Source organism: Anser brachyrhynchus (assembly GCF_964034855.1).
Source record: "Anser brachyrhynchus genome assembly, chromosome: 3".
Lineage (NCBI taxonomy): Eukaryota > Metazoa > Chordata > Aves > Anseriformes > Anatidae > Anser > Anser brachyrhynchus.
The window spans coordinates 6,178,622-6,201,871 of NC_137696.1; the positions used below are offsets into that span (position 1 = coordinate 6,178,622).

General features: G+C 43.4%; 1 protein-coding gene across 6 annotated transcripts in view; it reads right to left on the reverse strand.

Annotated features, from left to right (window-relative positions):
- PLCB1 (phospholipase C beta 1) overlaps window positions 1-23,250 on the reverse strand; it is a 415,710-nt gene that overhangs the window by 364,438 nt on the left and 28,022 nt on the right. For 5 of the 6 annotated variants that reach the window (XM_080585529.1, XM_080585527.1, XM_080585531.1 and 2 more), the window contains exons 1-2: window positions 17,502-17,925; window positions 6,027-6,104 (exon numbers count right to left, since the gene is read on the reverse strand). In XM_080585529.1, the coding sequence (XP_080441655.1) occupies window positions 6,027-6,104; window positions 17,502-17,600 (177 nt within the window). In that variant the 5' untranslated portion in view covers window positions 17,601-17,925. Of the gene's footprint in view, window positions 1-6,026; window positions 6,105-17,501; window positions 17,926-23,250 lie in introns of those variants that run through there. The other variant, XM_080585528.1, reaches the window with a different exon arrangement.

The window sequence follows — 23,250 nt, forward strand, 5'->3', positions numbered from 1 at the left end:
GCACTGCTGAGTCTACTGGTTACAATCATCCGTCTTAGCAAGCAGCTGCATTCTTGAAGAACTTCTCTTCCATTTCTCATTAAAAATGTGGCAAACACAAATATTGGCATCCAAAGTTGTAAGTAATTTTCTTATCCAAAGTTTGCAGCCTGTTCAAGAAATAACATCCCTGTTCTTGAGCTCCTACTGCCCCTACAACAGCTCCCAACATTACACCTCAAATTCATCAACCAAGAAGATGCAAAACCCAGGCAGAGGCCCAGGTATTTGCTGTGCCACCACTATTTTTTACTAGCTTCTTCAGCTTCACTCAGATTTCTAGTTTTGGAAACCTCACATTACAACTCCTTGTCCCAGAGGAGTCCTCATCCAGATTCCCAAAGAAAACTACCCTGTGTCACCTCTTCCAGCATGTGTCATCTTTGTTCCGAAAATGGGATTTCAACCAGCTCCACCTAATTGTACTGGAAGACTAGCCTGGCTTCCTCAGTACCTGAGCCACCTTCAAACATAAAAGACGCCTCATTCCCTAAATTTCCAACTGAACTACAGTGAGTTACTCCTGCCCTGAAAAATCAGAAGCAACCCACACATTCAATAAATGGATAAAGGAACAGTGCCATATGGGCTCAGCCTTAAACGGTGCCATTCATGGCAATTTAACTTGTCCTTCAGTAGAAGAGGATTATAATCCAGTACCACAAGGGTCCTATTGATAAGAAGCTTTCTCAGCTGTAGCATTATTTCTGTGCATGCCAGTTTTACACTAGAGAATGGACAGATGTAGATTATACATCATATTTTTACAGAAGTCTATGGAGAAGCACCACAAGTACTAGAGCACTGAGAACATGAGCCATTTAATACAGAACTTGCTACTAGTACAACAAACCAAACACTCCTCAAAGACTTAAATATACAGGTCTTATTCAGTACCTGGTAAAATGCCAGTGTGGCACAGGGATCTAAGTTCTTCCAGCTCCTATGTTTTGCAGCTAAATCAAAGGCAAGTCTATTTGCATGTCAGAAACTGTGTGATAGAGTCCCACGTATCCAATATTCACTATCAAACAGTATTAACAGACAGCGCTGTTGACTGCTGAAATGCTAGCGCTGCTAAAAAAAAAAATACGAGGAAAGCCAGCAAGTTTTTCATTGTACACGTTAAAATAACCATTTCCATGGAGAGACATGCACCATCTTTTCTCATTTAATTAATGATATTTATAATCTCAGTTCTCCAAAAGGTCAGTTATTCAGCTTTTTTCCCTTTTACATGCCAGGAAGAGAAGTGTGAATACATGTTTAACGATGCACTTCTTGGATGTTCTCAGCAATGAGATCCACCACCGAGTAACCTTGCTCTTGAATAAATTAAGCCAAACAGTTGGTTTTAGGAGCAGGTATTTTTAAACCTAGTAGTATTAAATATTAAATCCTTCCCATTAAATTATTACATATATTTTAAATATTGATATATTAACTTCAGCCATTATTGTTTGCTTGTCAAATGTACTGTAAAACCTAGAAAGATGTAATGAAAAGATCTTTGACCCACAGGGCAGTCCAAATATTGACCCGATTGCTTTAAAGCCCCTATTCAAGACAGACACAGAAGAACTCTCTCAAATAACTCAGCCATAATCCCCAGCAGCTGGAAAAACGCCACATCTTTCATTTGGACGAGGGCAACGGGAATGACACGGAATTTGCAAACATGCTGAAGCCAAGCCTAATCCTACGGAATCCTACCTACTGCAGGCAGAGCCCTGGGGCTCTCCTTCACACATCCACTCAGCAGTCCACGTTTGGTTTTCAGGCCCAATGAGACTCGGTCACCTCAGGACACAAGAGGAGAAAGGACCTTTGAGTCCAAAAAATATCCTCTCATTATCACCAGGAACCACAGTGTGTAGTGTCACGAAATGAGAAAGTTTCGTCTCAGGAGGAGCTGGGGAAATGACAAGCTGTAGGTACTTCTGTACCACTGTGGTACACCATCCCGCCTTCTCTCAAACACATTCAGAAGCTCAAGCTATGAATTCTGCAAGCTTCCCCAGCCTCAGAAGCAGGGATGCCTTCCTGCTATCCCATAGCTTAGGTAGTGCGAGCCCTCTGACTGCAACCAGCAGAGGCGGGAAGCTTCAGCCACGCATCCCCTCCTACTGAGCATCACCTCAGCACTTAAAGCAGTTTCTCAGCACTGACTTCCATTGGACAAATGGGATCAATATCTCTTTACAACAGCTTTTCTGCGGAAGACAGATTAGAAGGCATTGTTGACCTCCCAGGCCTGGACACCTACATTTCATGACCCACACTGTTGGATAGCCCATCTCTTTCCATGTGGATGAGACCAGGTCTCCATCCCCCCTATTTTCAGCATGCTGCCACGTCAGTGAGGTTACCTACCTTCCCACTTAAACATAAATCCATCAACACTAAAAACTGATGCCATCCATTTGATTGCGTAATACAACTTACAGCTAGGTGATGCAAAAATAATAATGCACAAACTGGCCAACAATACTCATTTCTTGTCCTGTTCTGCCTACGCATCCGTTGATAGACTGATTTCTGAGTGTTTCTCTAGCTTTGCTTCCAGGGCCTTCTCATCTCCTGAGAACTGCTGTTATCCTTCCTTTTTATTCTGGTAGAATTACTTTTCACCTGGTTGAGTTTCAATTTGTCCGTCTTCAACACTCATGAACAGAAGAACAAACGACAGAAATGGCATTCCATTTTCAAAGAAGTAGCAAGGAATTGAGATATGTTTTAGTAAGGTCATAGAAATACAACAATGCAATGAATATTGTCTGCGTTTCCTATAGTTAAGAAACATTACTGAAACAATAAGGTATATAACAGATGCTAGCTTGTCACATTAATTAATTTTTCTTTTTTTTTAAAACCCCATGTTGAGAATCATTCAAGTAATAATGTGAAATCAGCCAGCACTCTGCATACAGATGAAGCAAATATTCCAGAACCTTCATCAACAAAAGAATTTCATACTGAAATATCCAACTAAAATCAGAAAGCTGTCCTGCCATCTGTTTAAAATAGGTTTAAAATTTCCTTGTTGTTATCAGAAAACAATATAGCAAAATGCTATGTATGACTATTTTGAAGGCTTATCTTTACTGATGGCAGCAAAATATAGTTAAATATGCAAATATGCAGTGAGAGTGTCACACCACAGGATCCCACAGTGCTCCTGTCAAAGCACAAGACCAGAACTGAACTGAACTTGCTTCACAGTCCCTCACTGCAGCTAAGACCACGCTACGGTATGCAGCAAAGGTCAACCTAGCACACAAAAATCAAAGAAATGGCACATGGCCAGAAGAACCCGTACACATTTCCATCCTAGGCTACTGTTTACTCTGCTGATAAAGTCAATTAAACAGAGAAGCGTGATCAACCACTTTGTAATACAAAACCTCTTCAAGTCCAAGTGCAGTGGTGCTGGGCCTGGGTATCTGGCAGGACACACCTGAGCCAGCCCAGACATAATCAAAGGCTCAAAACACAGCCATGAAGGAAGAAGCAATGCACGTGGGTATGGATCTTGCACTGAGGGAGGCCTGAGCAGTTCACTGCTTGCCTTGCCTGAGGTTGTCAGATGCGGGGAGGGAAATGCTACCATCTCATTCATCCTAAACCCAAAAAGCAACACACAACCTCTCCAGGAACTCAGTTCTTCGTGCAGCCAGAGCTCAGTCTGAAGGACTTTTCAGACACGCTGCTAGACACCACACGTTATTTCCTTTCTCTGCAGAGAGGAAACAGGAAAACAAAGCAAGCACAACCAGTTAGAGAAAGCTGCACAGCTACAGCCACCAGTGACCTAGGTTAAATAAAAAATTAACAAGGGGCGCCTTTTTTTTTTTTTTTTTTACTATACAGTGCTTCATGTATTTATTTATTTTAGATTACTGATGAGACAACAGCAACCAAAGGAGCTAAACAAAAGCCAGTTTCTTCAAAATAATACTAGGTTAAAAAAACAATCACATAGTCACACAGAGGCTGTGTCCTTCTGATACTATTTCTTCCAGTAATTCCACTGTCATCACAAAATCACCATTTACACAGAAAGAAGGAAATGAAGAGAATTTCTATATACCCTCTTTTTTTTTTTTTAATATATTTGTCATTTCACAGTAAACACAAACCCAACCATTCTCTGCAACAGCAGAAAGTGCCGTTTCCTTCCCAGTCCTTGCAGTATCAGCACCCCAACAGAAATATATTTTCTTTATGTAGGCACTGTTATAACGGGGTACAGGAACAAGCTTTCCCTAATTGCCATGAATTATTAACCAGAAAAATATCCTTTTTGTTGCCCTTCACAGAGGCTTGATTTGCAAGTTTAAAAATCAAACTGACATTTAATGTCTCTTGTACAAATACCCAAGCTTTTAAAAAAAATGCTCTGGGCATTATAAATACATTTTTTCATGAATATGAGAACAACAATTCTATAAATAGCTATTCTTCACAGAATTGCTTCAAGACATTGTTTTTAGAGACAACAGTAGGAAACTGAAGGAGGTCTTAGTGCCAAATATATTAAAAGTTAAATAAACTCTCCAATCAACTCTGGTTTTCCATTTATTACTACAAAGTTTGCTACTCTTTTTCAACTTAAACAATTAGCTTATGCAAGGGAAGCAACAAATCAGTAGACTGTGCTACGTCTTAGCATAGCTACTGAGTTGGTGTAAATCAGTCATATCCTTCAACTTCTCAGGGGATCCACTTTGCTTCTTTGGGCAGCTATTTAACTCCAGACTGTCAACAGATGAACGCATTATTAACCAGCACCACCTTGTACAAGCACAAGCAAAGTAAGGCAGGATTTTTATTATAACTCCATGATATGACTTTCAAATACACTGACTCAAAACTGTTCTCCATCTCCTCTAAAAAGCAAACATAGCAAGATAAATATGAGCTAATGTAACAGCAAATTGCCTGTACAGTCTGCACATTTAATGGTTGCTACCTCCTCAAGCAATTTGTGCATTGGTATCTAAACATAAAATCAACAGGAACTTGTGAAAAACAGCTACACAATGAGCAAACCAGGTTTCCATAGCCAGAATAGCATACTTAGTCATCTTGGCATGTACTCCAAAACAAGGCCAAAGCCCCAACACTACCAGGTTTTCAACAGGCAACGGGTACAGGCACTTAGCTCCTAAGCACTCGAAAGTTCATCTGCAGAAAAGAGGAACCTATTTAGTTTCTAGTTTTAATGCAGCATTTTGCTATAACAATTTCAGCAATAATTTGCTATTATATATTTTATATGCTTTACGAAAGAAATTGTACCCAAGTGCTAATTGCACAGATGCTTTCACCATGCTGCAAACCACAGTCTCCAACAGCTGGAAATATGACAGTGCTGATTTCAAGGGGTGACACCAACACAAAATTGGAGTAATGAAGCGATGAATCAGGCCATGAGCTTCCCAACAGCTCCCCAGCCATAATAGTGATCTAAGCATGCTGGAATGTTTTTAAAAGAAAGTGAGCGTCCAGTAAGGATTAGTAAGAATTTAGTGACGTGGCCCACCAGGCGAGACCAGGGAGCGTGCGGCAGCTCAGGAGGAAGAATTCAAAAGGAGTTCCAGCCTTTGGGTATTCTAGCTCTGCCACGTACCACATGGAAGGCAAGACAGAAACCACAAGTCAACTATGAACCAAAACAGCTAGATTGATTCTCACCTGTAAACCAAAGCATTTATACAACTCATCGGGCAACAGATCACCAATGTGGCTAGAAACAACAGGAGCACAGCAGAAATCCAGTCTCTTACCCTTCTGTCCATGTTTTGTGCACCAGGAACGGACTGCAGACCTTTTTATGTTTGCTCCCCAGAAGAGCAGAGGAACAAATGCTGATGCTATGTTTGTCTAACATACCAGAACCAGCACACAAAGCCTCCTTACTGCTGCCCATTGCACCACAGCAAACAGAAAGAATCATTCTGGAGTAATAAATCTTTTCCTCTTACCTTGTTTTGATCTGTCCAGTAGAAGAAAAATCCCTGTGGATCTGTTCTGAGAATAATTGGAGTGACAACAGTGGAGTCCTAGAAAGAAAAAAAAAAAAACACAAAATAACATGTCAGCACACAGATAATTATGCACTAGCTGCTTTGCCACCCCTGTTAATGAACTACAACATCCAGATACTACCCGGAAGGTATCACTTGCAAGATGTCACTAGAAGAATTTGATGTCACCTACCTCATCTCCATTTTCCTGACATAATGTATTTCCATTACTGAAAAGACAGTACTAAATAACTTCAAATGTGTCAATGCATGGAGTTTTTCCAGAAAAGCTGGAAGTGGAGTTAAACAGACATAACGTGCTAATTGTCAAACCAGAGCCCATACAAAAAAGTACTACAGTTATCACAAGTCCCATGTGAATCCAAATTAACCTTTAGATATAGATAAAACCTAAATGCATACAAGCTTTACTTAACATATAAAGACTGACTTTGCCAACAAAACCTGAGGTAGTACCTACTATGTTATAATAAGCCTTTGTCAATTACTTTAACGCCAACAACCACCACCATGCAGCTATTAGGGTTTTATTCATGAAGTACACATGCTCTTTCCTTTCCACCAGATCAGTTTAAAACCTGTCAGCTCTGGTAACAAACATAGGTCAGGTCATTTAAAAACAAGCACGCTTGTAAGCGCTAGCACTAAGGAGGCCTGGTTTCCTACATATTTATGTATTCTGACTGGTGCCTGACCCAGGAGACATAAGCTCTATCCAAAGCCTCTCCTGCAGGTGGGTGTTCATTACATCTCTCACCCACTGGGATTCCCTGGTGCCTAACAATAATTGAAATCAGTGCAGCCTGGTCCTAATAGAATTCCTCTTCTCCTTCCTCTACCATTTTTCATGACATCTGTAAAAAATGCTGCTGTATGGGGACCTCTACCTTTTTGCCAAACTCAATTAAAAAGTTATGGAGGGAGCACAGAAAAGAGGAAGGCAGGCAGAGAGAGAGATTGCTTACACCTTATCTCCACAGGAAATCAGACTAAATACACAATTCCTCCTCAAACAGAACGTAGATTTCTGTCAAAGTGTTAAAGGTATTTTACAGCTTTAGTGTATTATTTAGTAGTATTTATTTTACAGCTTTTTTATCCACCTATTTTCAAAGCAGCAGTATGTGAGGTCAGTCTAAATTCCTTTAAGGACAAAAATAGGCTCTGATAGGTTCAAATCAAAATCAAATGCATTTGTGATTTGTTTGTTGTTTTCTTCAAATGCAAGTGAAGTTGCTGGAGGTGGCATTATCATAAATAAATAAAAACTAACTTAATGTAAGTGTCGTCTCGAGGGCAAAAAGATAAGCTTCCTGCATCATGCCATTAGTACAGTCCTTTGTGATGGAGTAGCAAACTCCCAGTAATGGACGTTCATGAAACAGGGAAGTTGAATTATTCCCAATTTGCATGTTTTCTATCTCAGCACAAGAGAAATACAAACAGAAAAGCAATTCCACACTAAGAAGAAATATAAGATCAAACCCCTAAATGAGTGTAGAAATCCTCTTTGCTACCAGAAGACATGGGCTGGGGATTAACTGTGCCACAGGTACAGTGACACCCAAAGGGCTCCACGTGGGCTTTCGGAGGCTGGGAACAAGCGCGGCTGTCCCAGAGCTATGGGAACAGCCCAGCTGGGAGCAGAGCTGCTCACACAGCACCACCGACCCCTCTTTTCCTCACTACAACAGAAAAAAAAACAGTTCTGGAGACAACTCTCTTCTATTATATTATTTTTATGTTCCACACAGCCTTTGCGTAACTATGTAAAATGAATGGAAAAGACTTGAAATGTCCTTCTGCTTTGGGATGAGATACAACTTGGGGGGGGGGGGGGAGGAGCAAAGAGAAAGAAGTGATGAGAAACAGGTATGAAGAGATTATGTCTCAGATTAATCAATTGTGCCAGTTAACTGTGTCAAATCAGCTGCTCCAACCCCAAAGCTGTTCAGATTTGTCTGTGCTGATGACTTCGAGCCGTCAAAGTAATACTTGTCTAGCTGTGGGTTGTAAGGCGTTGGCTTGAATCAGACTCATAAACGCAGAGCTTGGGGAAGAGAGCCTTCAATATCTAGTAGGCAATATAAAGCAAATCTCATTGTAACAATGAGTTAATTTAAGATCCACTGTGCTCCAGGAAAATTTTAATAAATAAATAAATAAAAAGCAGCCATACATTATGCCTGTCTTCTAGATGAGCTACACTTCTCTGACATTAAGCACAGCACTATTAACACGCTGATGAACATGAGAACCCCACCCTGTCACGCTGAACACAAACACAGGATCAGAGAATAACTTGGTACATGTGACTTGGTGTACGTAACTATTAGGAACCCGTCCACACAGTTAACAGCAGTAATAAAAGTCACATGCAGAATGTTTTATATATTCTACAAGATAACTATAAATCTAAGTCCCTGCCACTAGGAGCCAGACTATTTAGTTCTGGGAACAGAAGAATGGAAATAAACTTCTCTAGTCAGCTCTGCAAGTTGTTTTGCCCACTCGACGAAGGACAGAGTGTTCGTGTCACGTGGAAGAGGTCTGTTGCTTGTATATTGCTTTGCAATCATCTGCAAAGGCAGGCAACAGTCAAAAAGGTACATAAAAAAAACTTGATACACATCACATTCAGGAAGAAGAGTGGTTCAATTCTCTGAATTAGAAACTTGTTTCAAATGACAGTTGTCTGGTACATTTATTTACAAATATATATATATATATATATATATATACACACACACACACATACACACTCTATTATATGGAAGAAAATGTGACTTCTTACCCAGAAGACACACCTGCAGTCATTCAGGACAGTGTCCTGAAGTCCATTAATTCAGTTTCCTCATCCAAAGAGCTGACCTGTCTCATAACTCCCCTGAACAGAGTTACCAACCACATTCACTTCTACAGAAGAGGGTAACAGACAGGACCAAAGTGATGTGCACTACCTCTCAGCCCTCTATCTTCTAGTTGAGGCAGTTCTACACAGAGCTGTAAAAAAATAAAAGGAAAAAGGAAAAAAAAACCAAAAACTTGGAGGACAAACATATAGGGAGCAGAGGTTCATTTCTTCCCTAACCTATTCATATCCAGAACACAAAAATAAAACAGATGAAAAGAAAGAAAAAAGAAGTTAGTGTTATAAATCTCTAAAACTGTCAGTCTGGGAAATTAGCACACATTTGTGTGTCTAGAAGGGGCACAGATCCTCTGGATGGCAACAAAGCAAGAAGCCCTTTGTGTAGGGACCCCAGATTCTTGAGATACTTCCAAGCACATAAGGAAAGAAGCAGGAGTGGTGACCAAGGTAAGAATCAATGGTGAGCAGGCAGGGGAGAAGAAGAGAGAAGCAGGGTGTCACAGTCAGTGAAAGTGTTTGTGACTTCTCAGTTTTTTTTTAAAAGCCACCCCTGGGTGCTCCTGCCAAGCAGGGGCTTGGTTTCTGACTGATGGCACTGCAAAGTCCTCGAATAGAAAGGAGAAGTGGTCCTATTCTGACAGGCTTAGCAGGCTTCATAGCACATCAGTCTGAATTTAAGTGAACGATTTTTTTAAAAGAGCTTTTAATTTGACCTTTAAAGGCCCCCTACCTTTTATTTGTTGACTTTGGGCCAGTTCTCTACTTTCCTCCAATTTCACAGCCTCAAATCAGTAATGTGGTTTGGTCTATACATATTCCATTCATTTGCCTCCTAATTGCCAGCACAACCTCAGACCCTGCAATAGCGATATTCTCTATTTTATACTTTTAAACAAAGAGGTTTCAAATTTATTCCCACAAAGTGCCACCGAGAACTCTGGGATATTTACTTGCCAGGCACAGCAGAACATGGCCATAAAAGATCAATGTGCAAACATACATTTAATTGTATGTAACTGTTGCAAGGCCTACTTTAGGTGTAGGCCCCCTAAGCCACATCCCAAATCAGCCAGCAAAAGCTGCCACCTCTATTTTAATATTACTGACCAAGAACCCCCTATACTTCATTCCTTACGTGCTAAAGCAAAGGTATATACTATCACCACCATGTTTTGTGTCGAGAACAAATCAGTGTTAAAACGATCAGAGAACATCGCTACTGTACCTGTGATGCAAATATTGGATCAATCCCATGATAAGTGGGAAGCTTCTAATGGATCTTACAAGAGGTTTAGAAGGGAGTGAAATTCTACATGTACCTTGTCAACCTCAAGATCACAGGTCAGGTGAGTCTGTGTTTTTATAAAGCAGACAGGTATTGATGATGTTACCTATAAACAGTCACAGTCAAAAATCCATACCTACAGACTTTTAAAAGAACAGGAAACCAACCTTTCTGATCAGCTCTTCCTACAGGTGGGGCTCACCGCGCTGCCTTATTAACCCTGTGCATTGCCTGCTTTTGCCTCAGATTTTCAGACGCCTCTTAACATCCCCAAATAATAACCTGAATACTTTTATGCACAGCAGTATTTCATGTGCTTGAACCTTCTCCTGGAAAATTTCTGCCAAACTGCTTCCAAACACAACGCTAAGAAATATAGGTTGTTTCTGGCAGAGGCCAAGTATTCTGCAACTTTTCTTTCACCTTGGAGAATGGGCTTGAACTCTGGTTGAGCAAGGGTGTAAAGGCTGCATGGAAGGTGTGAGGAGAGTCCCTGCAAGGAGTTTTCTTGCCACCCCACAACGTATGGGGATTGCAGGATTGAGGGGAGGAAGAGGAAAGGAGAAGGGATAGCAAAACCATAGTTTAGATGCGTTCAGCAAATAGATTAGCTTCTGAATTCCATAATACACTGGGCACACTCAGACTGGAACTAAACTGGATTATGCAAGCAATTAGCGCAATGAATTTCCTTAGTCTGACAGCTGAACTACAAATGACAGGGAGAAGCTGTCCGTCCCCTGGTTTGCTTGTAAAGGAACAGATTGCCAAAAGGGAAGGCTGGAGACACTGCAATGAGCGCTGGAGGTTGGAAGCAGGAGAGGAAATCAGAACTGGAACTGAGGGCCAAATAGGATTGGGACTGGATGCAGGACTAAAAGTGAAAGTTGGGACCTGTAAACTGAAATCCCACTTGTTCCACGGGAACATGCAGGGAAATATTCTTCACCATTAGAGTGATTAAACCCTGGAGCAACTTTGCTGACAGCACCACATGACAGAAGTCATCATTCTGGTAATTAAGGCTAACTTCCTGCAAGTTTAAAAGAGCTACTTCAAGCAGGATTTGTTTCTCAGAAGCAGACGGCCCCTGCCTCTTTCAGGACGTCCGTGATCTTAGGCTAATTACAGCCTTATTTCATGTAGCTTCCATTTGTCTGCGTGAGCCCTTATTTGTTGTAGATGCTGCAAATTATGCAGTGAAGAAGGAAGGAATAAAGAAATGTATGTAGCCAAACGCCAACTAGGAAGCTATCATCTCTGCCAGATAGTTTTGTGATGCTGAGCAAATCATTTAAACCAAACTGCTCATCAGCATAACTGCTGTATTCTGATTTTAAGGGAAAACCAGAATTCTATTTCCACATTTCATTACCTAAGTTTTAGAGATGCTGAGCCCAAATCAGTCATCTGCAGTCACTAGGGACTCATTCTGAACATCTGACTGCGTGGTGCTATGCAGTCGGAAAATTAGGTCCAATGTATCTAATCACAGATTAAAAATTAGTAGTTTTTAATGTTGGTCTCTTTTTTTGGACCTGCAACAGTACAATAGGGAACACATTTTGCCACCAAATGGGTCTTGTGAAAATAAATTAAGAGGTGCTTATGAAGCATTTCCTTTATAATAGATAAAAGGCTCCATAACGATTTAAGTTAACTCTACTTCACCACAGCCTTTTATTAAAAAAAAAAAAGCTTGCAGCACTCAAACATTACGGTGAAGAGTCCATACAGTACACAATCTCAATGCACTGTTAACTTCCCTTCCACGCAGAATTCTTATTTACTTAAAAGAGACGTGTTCTGATTTCCCGTTTCCTTAGTATCTGAGGCTCCCAACGCTCAGAGGCTACCATAACAGATGTTATCTACAACTTGAACCACGTGAAGTCTTCCCCAGATCTTTGAAGGCACACATCGCACCACTCTGCAGGGGACGGAGCTAAGTTCAGGCTTTCCCCTTTACCGCATGTTAACTGTTGAGAAATTTTAAACTCAATCTCATAACTTGCTTATGTTGCAAAAGACCCAAACCACAACTTCTATTCATTTAGGTTAAATATTTTCATATAGCACAGAGCTGTTATTTGTTTACTACATGAAAACAACAAAAACTCTAAAATGTTTGACTAACTTCTTCCCTCCAGACTGAAAACATTCAGAAAAAAAATAAACTGTTTTCAGTTTATTGTTTTAGTTTTATACACACAGAACAATGGTTGCTCATTTTTCACAGCCCCAGTACTACCCTGTAGTGACAAACTTGTGCAGAGTTTAGAGAAATGCCGGGGGGGGGGGGGAACAAGCTACACGAGCATCAGCATCTTAAACCGCTTCTGAACATTTCCAGTCTTTTGTTGTTGTTGTTGGATCTCTGCTTATCCATAAGGATACTCGGATGTTACATGTACTTGAAAGTTTAAAGGGGATGTACCTCACACTCTTCATAATCTTCTTTAAGAGCCTCTAACTAAATAGAGAAGCCTGAGAACTCTGCATAGCACTCGTCTGAACTCAAAAACATTTATAAAGACAAAGAAGGGGGATCTAAGAAAAAGAAGGCATTAAAACAGAACTTAAAAGACCTGGGCTCATTTTTGCTTCTCACTGGAATACCTGGTGCTGTAGCCACTAAACAATACTACCGATAAGTAGTTTAGTTTCAGTAACTAAAGGTTCCTTTAAAATAATAATAATGAAAAGGAATCACGTCCCTCACCTTAGGCTTTGTTACATTACCTTACCCGTATCGTTAACTTGCAAGTAAAAGTAAATAGCACAAGCTACAGAGCAACCAGTCAAATTCTTTATGTAAAGTGCATATTATCACTAGGGAAGACAAGAAAGCCTTTAAGCAAGAACTGAAAGCAAACCTATTTTTGAAAATACACCATCAAATTAACTTGCTTCAGTATGCCAATTACTGCTCTTAGAAAACACCAGTTCAGCTGTGCTCTAGCTGTTGTACTATTTGTTAACTCTGTTATGTCTACCTTGTTCCCACTGCAGGCCAAAGGAAAATAGAGCAAGAAAAAAAAAAAAAGAGGCAGAGGCAGGTCTCAGCCCCTTCAGACTTCAGCTCAATGCTGAGGGAAGTCTTTCTTTAAGAAGGAACCTGCTTTATACTCAGGGTTCATTGATGTCCTCAGCTAGCAACATATTCTCCTACGTTAAACTCAGCCCCCTACAGAAAAGCTTCACCCATACATTTAAATGCATCCTTTTTTTATTTTCAAACTGTTTTAAAGCTCATCAGGAAGAGCTGCTACAACCCTGGGTTTCACTACAGCTGAGTGGATCAAGTCTGCTCTTCTTCCTCTGTCACAGACGTCACTTCTCTCTAGGAATGACAGAGCACATCTGTTCACAGACCAGACCAGGGCTTAGGAGACTCCGTCTCTTCACGGCAGTAAAGAAGTGGTTGTAAAATCCCAACTGGAGGCAGCATGAAGAAACAGGACTTGAAGAAGCTCAGCAAACTGGCACCATAAACCAGGCACACATGCATCCACAACCCCCCCCCCATCTATGCAACCAGTCACTTTCATCCTTCGCTCACTCAAGCTCCAGCTATTTCTGTCCGGTGCCTTGTGAATCCAGTCCAGATATCAAAAACAAGAATTAATTCTAAACTGACTGTAAGACTGCCGTAGACTAAAACAGAAACAGTGTGAGAAAAGCAAAATAACGATCATCGGCTTGATTTCAGTGCTTTGCATCCTGATCCCAAACTGAATTTGTGAAAAGCCTCTAGGTAAGCATTGGATAGCTGAATGTAAGTGCCATTGTAGCCGACCCCAATGCACAGAAGTGTGACTTGAATTGCAAAACCGGAACTTTTTAATTGACCCTAATGCTTTTCCAATTTAGAAACTGAAAACGGTCTGCGAAAGAAACAGAATTTCAAGGCTCCTGAGCTGCCTGCCTTCCACCTGCCTGCATTTGATCTTAAGTGCTTGATGTAACCTCTTCCTCTTCTCTGCCAAGATCTTAGCACAGCTCGGGCAAGGCTTTTCTCCTTCAAACCGGATTATCATCACACCTCGGGGGGCGGGAGGGGATGCGGGCACTGGAGGAGATCCCTATGCAATATGTAGCACACTTCCCCGCTGCTCCTCAGAGAGGAGGCCCGTATAACAGTGCCAGTACCACATCTGCGTATTAGCAGCTTTGCAGTTATCAATTAGGCACAGAGCTACTGGAAGCTCGGGATGGTGAGCACCGGGGTGGGTCTGTTTGGAAGCCTGTACCGCTGCTGCCTTTGTCAGACGCGTTCTGCACAGCACACTGCAGCATCCTGCTGAAGGCTACCGAACGCATTCTTTAACAACTATTACTCTACACACCATGAAATTCCTTACACGCCTTTCATGCCCTGGTTAAAATCCTTTCTGCATTCCCATTTAAAAAAAAAAAAAAAAACGCACTACTTTTCAGTAGTTTATAACTCAGCTGAAAAAATTTTGCTCTGGGCTGAAACTTGGTGCAAGTCCTAGGAATTCACTGCAAACTCTCCTTTGCCTTATGAGAAGTGAAGTCGAGTCAACAGAGCCATCTTTAAACTGGAACACAAAACAGCAGGAAAGCATACCGAAAGAGTACGCCTGCGACAGGCATGAATGTTGCCCTGGTGCATGGGTGATGCAGAAGTACTGAGCTCCAGTTGTTACTCAGACACAGAACAGACCAAATTGGTGCATAATAAACACCAGCATGTGAGCCTAGCCTCTCTGAACAGCCCTGTTAGCGCAGCAGATCCAAAGCACTCATTACGGTCAATTCCATGTTACTATTATATTTTGTAGTTTACTATTTCTCATTACAGCCCATTGTTTCACTGAGAGCTTGTGCCCGTGTATTTACACGACAGAGCACAGAGGTTCGGATTAATTATCATCATTTTTAAAAACCCTTGAAGCAGATTAATTGATAGAAAACAAATACTTTGAAGTGGTTATTGGCTACTCAGTGACAAATACCCGAAGTCACTGAACATGCATTCGCCTGAAGACCTCCTTACGGCCAGAGTGCCAAAGGAAGGAGGTTAATTTCCACTGAAACCTTTGATTTTGTCGGGCTTCCACTGCTGAGAAGAAACATTAAGGGCAGGACGGGGCAGGAAGGGCGATGCGCACACACATACACACAGTGCGTGGTCAGCAGTCAGGTACCGCTGGTGTTCTTCATCACACAGGTGTGGCTCGATACACAACTTCCACAAGATTGCTGAATTTGCTCACAAAAATACTCACTAAACACAACAGGACTCTCAGACACACTTTCCAGGTAATACTCGCGTATCGCTCAATATCACCTTTAACCTGAATCTCGTATCTTTTGCCAGATTTTAGCCCTATTTCATTATGGCACCCTTTATGTTTAAAATTGAAGATCTTCCATTTAGTCTATAGCAGACAGACTAGCCACTGAACATCCACTGTGCATGGAAGTCGCCTCCTTCAAATGCTATGTGTACAGTATAGTGCATGGAAATAGCACTTAAATCATTTGAATTGTTGCCTAATTGCTTGGACTCTTGGTCTGGAGACTGAAATTACACCATTGACATGACCTCTGGATCTATCTGCATAAATTTCATGGTAGCTTTGTAAATTTCCTGGTAACTTACCAAACTAAAACAATAACTGCAATGCCAAGGCTAAGATTACATTGTACCATACTGATGAAAGAAACTGACTGAAGGAAAACATTCTCTGACTATCAGGCAAGTGATTCAAGCTTAGCTCCATCTATCTTCAGATCAATCATAACCTGTGTCAAGCCACTGTTTATTACTGTGGACAAGGTCAGGTTGCTCAGTTTATTAGAAAGGTATTAGCTCCTTATTGTAAATAACATTCCACACCGCAGTTGGTTCATTTTTTTTTTTAAGTGTGTTTTCTTTTTTTAAAGTGTTCTTTCCCTCCTTGAGAGCCTTTATCACAGGTTTATAGAGGTCAGACTCACACATTTGGCTGCTGGACAGGCTGAGAGCAACGGCAAAGCAGCGATACGTAACAGGACAAGAACAGTTGTCAGACACATGAACTGCTCCTTCTCCCTCCCGCCAGTTGTTGCTGTGCGTGTCCTTAGCACAGCAAAAATATCCAAGAGCTGTGTTAAGGCTCTCAAAACAAGTTATCCTCACAGCTCTTCTGACACTCAAACTGCCCAGCACACCCAACTTCTCTCCCAGCTGCTCCCCTGCCACAGCTCTAGCCTCACGATGCCCCTCTGTCTCCAGACCATTCACTGCCAGACCTGTGGGGCACCCAGCCCTCCACACACAACCAGGGCACAAACACCCAATGTCACGCTGTAGGCACGATGCTGCAAGGGCAAAGCTAGCCGTCCTGCCTGTTTTCCTTCTCTACCGCACAACATTTGCACTTTCACGGTTTGACAAAAAGGCAGCTAAGCAGAGAAAGCTTTGCTTTCCCCTGCCTTCCTCTGACACAGTCCCGGGCACAGCCTGCGAGCAAAGGCAGTGCAGCTGCCCCCATGAAGGTGAAGCAAAAGCCATACTCCTCTGCTGCGTGGGGCAATACTTGAGGAAGTGTCAGGAAGCAGCAAGTGGCAAGGGGAAAGCAGGGGGGATTCTGAGGCGAGTCTCGTGTCCTCGTGAGCCAAGGAAGGAGAGCGCCTTCCGCAAAGGAAGGAAGATGAGAGGGAGCAGGGAGCTGAGGGACATCGTGCCCAGGGCTCGACAACCCTGCCGGGCTGGAGGAGGACAACGGGAGGGACAGGAGCCACAAGGACAGGACAGAGAGAGGCAGGGAGGAGGAAAGGAGAGATGGAGCAAGAGGCAGGGAACAGGTTGAAACAGCCGCGTTAGAGCCACGGGGACGGAGACGAGCAGGATGACAGGAGGGAGGCGGCACAGCGACAGGAGCCAGCCGAACCACGGCTCGTACTGGCGAAGCGAGCGCGGAGGCGACTTCAGTCTTTGGAGAAAGTTTGGCCGCCCGGGGCTGGCGCTTCAGCAGCACCCCTGGCCCGGCACGGCACGGCACGGCACGGCGCAGCCCAGCACGGCCCGGCACAGCACGGCACGGCCCAGGCGGTGACACCGACGGTGCCCCAGCGGCCACCGGCTCCCACCTGCCCGCGGGGCGGCCCGGCCGGGCTCTTCCCCACCGCCGTGCCGAGCCGAGCCGAGCCGAGCCGTGCCGGTCTCCCCGGGTGCGCCCGAGCACCCCACGCGTGGCGGAGCCCCCCCGGGCGGACAGGGGGCAGCGGGGCAGCTACTCACATCGTCCCACTTGACGAATTTGACGCCTTTCTTCAGCGCTTCGGAGACGCAGACGGGCTTGAGCTGCAGAGCGTGCACGCCGGGCTGTGCCCCGGCCATCTGCCCCGCATCGACGCGCCCGGCCCGGAGCCGAGGAGCCTGGGGCGAGCGGCCGGGAAGGGCCCGGGGAGCGAGGCCGGGAGCCGCGGCTGGGCGCGGGCAGGGCAGCGGCGGCTGAGCGGCTTCAGCGGTGCCGGCCGAGGGAGGCGGCGAGGCGGCGGCGGGCAGGGCGAGCCCCGCGGCGGCACATCCCCTATACGCGGCGGCACATCCCCTATATACGGCCGCGCGCCCGCTCGCAGCCGCTCGGCAGGGGCACGGCGCTGCCCGCTCCCCGCCCGCCCCTCCTCCTTCCTCCTCCTCCTCCTCCTCCTCCTGCTGCCGCTGCCCGGCGCGGCCCCGCGGCTCCACCTGGCGGCGGCCACGGGCAGCGCGGCCGCGGGCAGCGCCCCCCGGGGCTGGGCAGGGCCTCGGGCACCGCACGGCGCCGGCTGCCGCCCGCTGGCACGGCTGCAGCAGCCCTAAAAGAGACCAGGGCCCCCTAAGGGTGCCCAGGGACCGAGGGTGAGGGGCTGCTGCGAGGGGCAAGGAGCGGTGCCCCTTGGCAAGGTCAGGCTGCAGAAGGGGTGAGCGCAGGGGAAGGTGAGGGCTGTTTTAGGAAATAGCCGTGGCACGCTGATTTCCAGAAGAGAAATACAGTGCTCAGCCTGCAGAGTGGTGAATGGGACAGCAAAGGAGGGAAGACTCTAAGAAAAACGTGCATGCGCTTCCCATCAAAGCTTGGTGCTTTAAATACACAGAAATTGCTTTCCCAAAGCTTGCTGCTTCCTCAGCATTCCTTAATTCAGTTTAGGTATACTTCACACAGAAGACAACGCTGATAAAGTCTCCTTTCACCCACCAAAATCCTCAATCCAAGGTTTCATAGGAAAGATTTTAGAAGAACAAAGCCACACGTGCGCCAGAAATGGCCTTCTCTCCCTTAGAGTCCCTGTGTGGCCACGGTGGAGATGAAGCATCAGATGACACAGCACAGGAGATTTCTGATTTCCCTGTAAAGGTTTCCATTTGACCCTTATGAGTTAAGGGCAGCAGGTCAAACTTCTACCATAGACAAAGCAATTGATGTAAAAGAATGACTTCAAAGAAAAATTGATTTTGTTTTAGGGGAATGATGTTTCAGAAGATTACCAGGTGAAAATATATATGCTATAGGTGGGGAGGTGACTTCAAAAAAAAAAAAAAAGCTACAAAACTGGCACATTGGACTCCGGATTTGCTCTTACTGTTAGTTACAGGGTTGTTAAAGCTTGCTGGTCCTCTGCCAACTTTTTTGACTTCAACAAGAAACTTTTCATTGCCTTTAGCAGGAGCTGAATCCACTCCACAACAGCCTGTGCAGGCAGCATGCACGATCTGGGGCCAATCAATCCATTTGTTCAGTGTTTTATTCTTATCAACCTTCCAGGCAAATAGCGGTGCCATGTCAGTCAGGCTGCAAGTCTGCTCCCTCCCTGCTGTGCTCCATTTCCCACTGATTTGCCAGGACTTAAACAATAACAAATTCTGGGGTTGAATGCACTGATGTGGGTACAGGATTGCTTTCTTCATGATGGGGGTATGGGGGAGAACTTTTCAGTACCGTGCTCACATCTGCCTTTTCATCGCAGTGCAGAGTATACAGAAGAATGAAAACAAAATATTAAAATCCCTCAGAAACTAAGAGCAAAGAGCCCAGATACTACCGTACTTATCCATGATCACTTAAGCACTTGTATTCATAGCAGTCTGCCAAAATCAACTGTCTGGAAAACGTAAAACTACCAGTGACTGGGACACCTCTGGCCGTTTTCTCAACAAGCCCATAATACGTTTTTGCTTGGCCTAGACTTCTTTAAACTCTGTCAGGAAAAAACAATTACAATTCACAATGATACCTCCTGATTCCTGATGCTACCACAGAGCCCTGGGAATCCATTAGTCTGACCACGTAGGAGGTGACCCTATAGATCAGTACAAAATCTGATATTTGTAGGTGATATTTCAGATATGAGTTGGTGTTTGGAGGAGTTTTATGGCTTCTCAGACTTAACGGTTTTAATCTGATGAAATGTACCAGACCATGGTATTTGGCCGAAGTGAAACATGCCTTTTGTGTGGCAGATAGCTAATGGATTGTGCATCAAAAGGAGGAAGAAGCACAAAAGGAAATGGCACTATGACTGTGCCTATTAAACATCAATTCTGGCAAGTGCTTATGATTCAGTGTTTGCTGAAATCCTGGGCTCAGTGAAATCAGTGGGAATTTAGGCAACCCAGACAGTTTGTGTGTTACACTGTTGCTCAGTTAGCCCCTACTCCAGCTAAGAATACCTTTCTTGGTACATACTGCAAACACTTAAATTCAGAGGACATCTAAATTCAAGCTTCTTCCACAAAGCATGGCATCAGTGACCTGGAAACAGGCTACGCTCAGCAGGATCACTACACCCAGAAAGAGTACGATTATCTTATCATTAGATGATGGGACTAAGTCAGGCAAAAGAAAAAACAGACACCTTTTATCCAAGCGTGCAGTAAGCCTCACTAAATACCTAGCATTACGCCTATCTTCTGTTTCTCCTTGACTCAGCCCTTTTAGTTCCATGGAATTAAAAGACGTACTGTTAAAAATAAACTTGCAGTGAGCTTATTCAGGTAGTTCTTGAAAATTTTACATATCAGGTGTGATACACTCTGGTCTTGCATTGCTGCAGGAACTGGCTTCTGAATGGTTTTCTTTTTGCAGGTTCCAGAGTTTCAGCCTGGACAATAAAATGATTGTCTCATGTAAATAAGCTACTAGAATGCAATATGGCTGTAAATCATTTCTTCTATATGACATACTTAGGTAGCAATATTTAATTTCCAGAGGAATAAGCTGAATACCCAGTATGTTTACATTCACATGTGGAAATGCATGTAGACAAATAGGAGAAAGGAGCCACAAGTGATTTAAACAACAGATGGCATTGATCAAAGCCAGGTCAGATGAAGATGCAGAGAAAGCTATACTGAAAGAATATATCATGAGGTGATAGGAGAAATGCATTAAAATATAATTTAGTCTTTTAATATTGATTTCAAAGAAATAGATATGAAATATCTCAGTGCCACTTGCTGTCCTGAGTTTATTGGTGTGAGTCTATATTTTTAAAAGAAGCAGTGGCCTCAGCCTCAAAAATGCTTAAATGCACTGGTACACCTGACATACGAAGAGTTAAACATAAGTGGCAGTGTTTGCAGGATTGGGATTATAGATAAACTCAGTTTCAACAGAAGTATATCATACTAATTGCATTTTAAATTGGGCCAAATTATACTTTAATTATCAGTGGGAGCAGAATCATTAATTTCTACAGAACAACTCTCCAGAAAAGAAATATAGAAAACGTGACCCTACATCTCTGGTATAAGCAGTCATTCTAAGAGAAGCACCGTTTAAGTTATGTAGGCAGTAGAACTCAAATCTAACCTCTGAGAGACAAACACTGCAAGGTATACTGAAACTGCCTCGTATATGACTGTCACATCAAAAAATGAAACCTACTGAAGGTAATAGCCCCAAGAGAGATTTTTTTTTTTTTAAGTCACTCATTTACTAGAAGTTTACCTGTGAAATTGTTACTCCATAAACTCACGGCCAGTGGAATATGCTTGTATTTAATTTGATCAATTTACTAGATGTCATACATACAGAACATCAGCAGTCTGATACATCCTTTATCTTTATGAGTGAAACTGATAACTTATGTGGCACAGCCACTCAATCAGGTGACTCTCCGAGACTGAATATCAAATTCTGGCACACAAAACACCACCATAGCAACAAAGACAGCCTGGCAACAGCAGCTGCTGCACGGAAAGAAAATTGGAAGGGGAGGGGGAGAGCTTACACAAAAGTCCATTTCTTGTCAAAATCATATTTTTCTTCACATCAGCATCATAAGATGTCTTTAAAATACTGGGAGGATAAGATTAATGCACGGTGTTTGGAATTATTTATGACGGCCAGTGTCTTTGTGCACATGGAGTGACCTAATCACTGTTACACTCACTGGGACTGTATTTTACTCCGGGTGGCTTGGCCTGGTGCACAGCTGGCACCTGCGGATCACCGTGCCACAGGAAGCCATCCGCATTCCTCCATACAGTGCCGCGTATGAGGAAGAACGACCCCCCGATGGCTTGGGCAGAGGACACCACCGAGCAGAATTTCTCACCCACTGGCACCTGAGACCTCCTCCATCAGGACTTTTCACAGCATGGATTAATTCCTTACTGCAGCAATTAGCAGAGCTCCACGTGTGTACTGTTCACATGTACATTTCATACACAACCAGAAGCTGAAATTGATCTGCGTAGAAATATTTACCTTTTACTCAAACTTTTCTCACTGTCTCACCCTGCCAGGCCCCTGAGAACACTAACAGGCTCTAACAGCCCTGACCCCAGGGGTCTGCCCCCAGCCCTGCCCATGGCCCAGGACCCCATTTCATCTCAGCCTGGGGCCGTCAGTCCCTGCCCCAGCGATGCTGCAGGACAACGCTCTGCAGCTCTGCCACAGCCCTGCCCGCTGCCTGATGCCCTAGCCCAGCCTCAGCCCAGCCCCCTAGGCTGCCATCCCAGGGCTGTGTCTGTCCCTCAGCTTTGCCTTTTCTTTTTTCCATCTGCCTTTTAACAATTGTCCCAGCTGTATAGGTAGGATAGAACCAACTGGAAAGCAGATCATCTCACCTGCTTTTATTTACATCCAGTTTATTTTATTTACATCCAGTTTAGCTGTGAGTTGAATTAAAAGATAAAAAAACATAAAATGGGTGGCAAAGCAGGAACTGCAATGAAAACAATCCCCAACTGGTCCTTTGGACTCTGTAGCTGCTGGATGAATGGGACAGTGCTCTGTTCTTCATACAAATAGAAAACTGCCTGGTTTGTGCTTTTCTCACAATGCCTTAAAATTGCAGGAATCCTCTCATCATATTTTTTGGAAGCATAGGGGTCAGTGTGTACTTTCCCTGGATTCCCTTCTGTAATTCCCACATGCTGGAGAGAGGATGGCCTGTCTTTAGATAGGATGCAAGATTATGAGCCTGAAAAACTGAATTATGGTCTCAGATCTGCCCCAGTCTTCTTTCCATAAATTCAAATCAGGTCCCTGTAGATGACTATTACCCATTTAGACTTAAGTTCCTAAAGGGAAGAAGCCTAGCGTACACATGCCCTGAATTTCTAGATACCACCCATAGCATGAGTTTAAGTAGCTTTAAAATCAAGCTTGATAGAAAGGGTTTTATAATTATTTCAGATGATATAAAGTTAAGGAGAAAAATTTTGTTGATGTCAGCAATTTGATACATTTCCAAGGTTATTTTAGATTTCACAAGTGCTTTTATGACTTTTGATACTTCTCAGATCCAGCCAAAAAGATTTTGTTGATATGCCTTACCTTGAAGTTAAGCAGCTCATTTAAAATTTTATGCCTTGCTGTAATCCACTAACATTCCTTCTGTATTCCCTTTTCAGAACTATTCTTACAATACACTATTCTGAATCACACACTTCTCATTCCCATTCTGGCTGTTTTACAGAACTTGCAGTTGTAAAGGGTGAAATTCCATGACTGACAAAAGATTAGTCACAAAGCAACGGAACACCATTTATGTAGTTG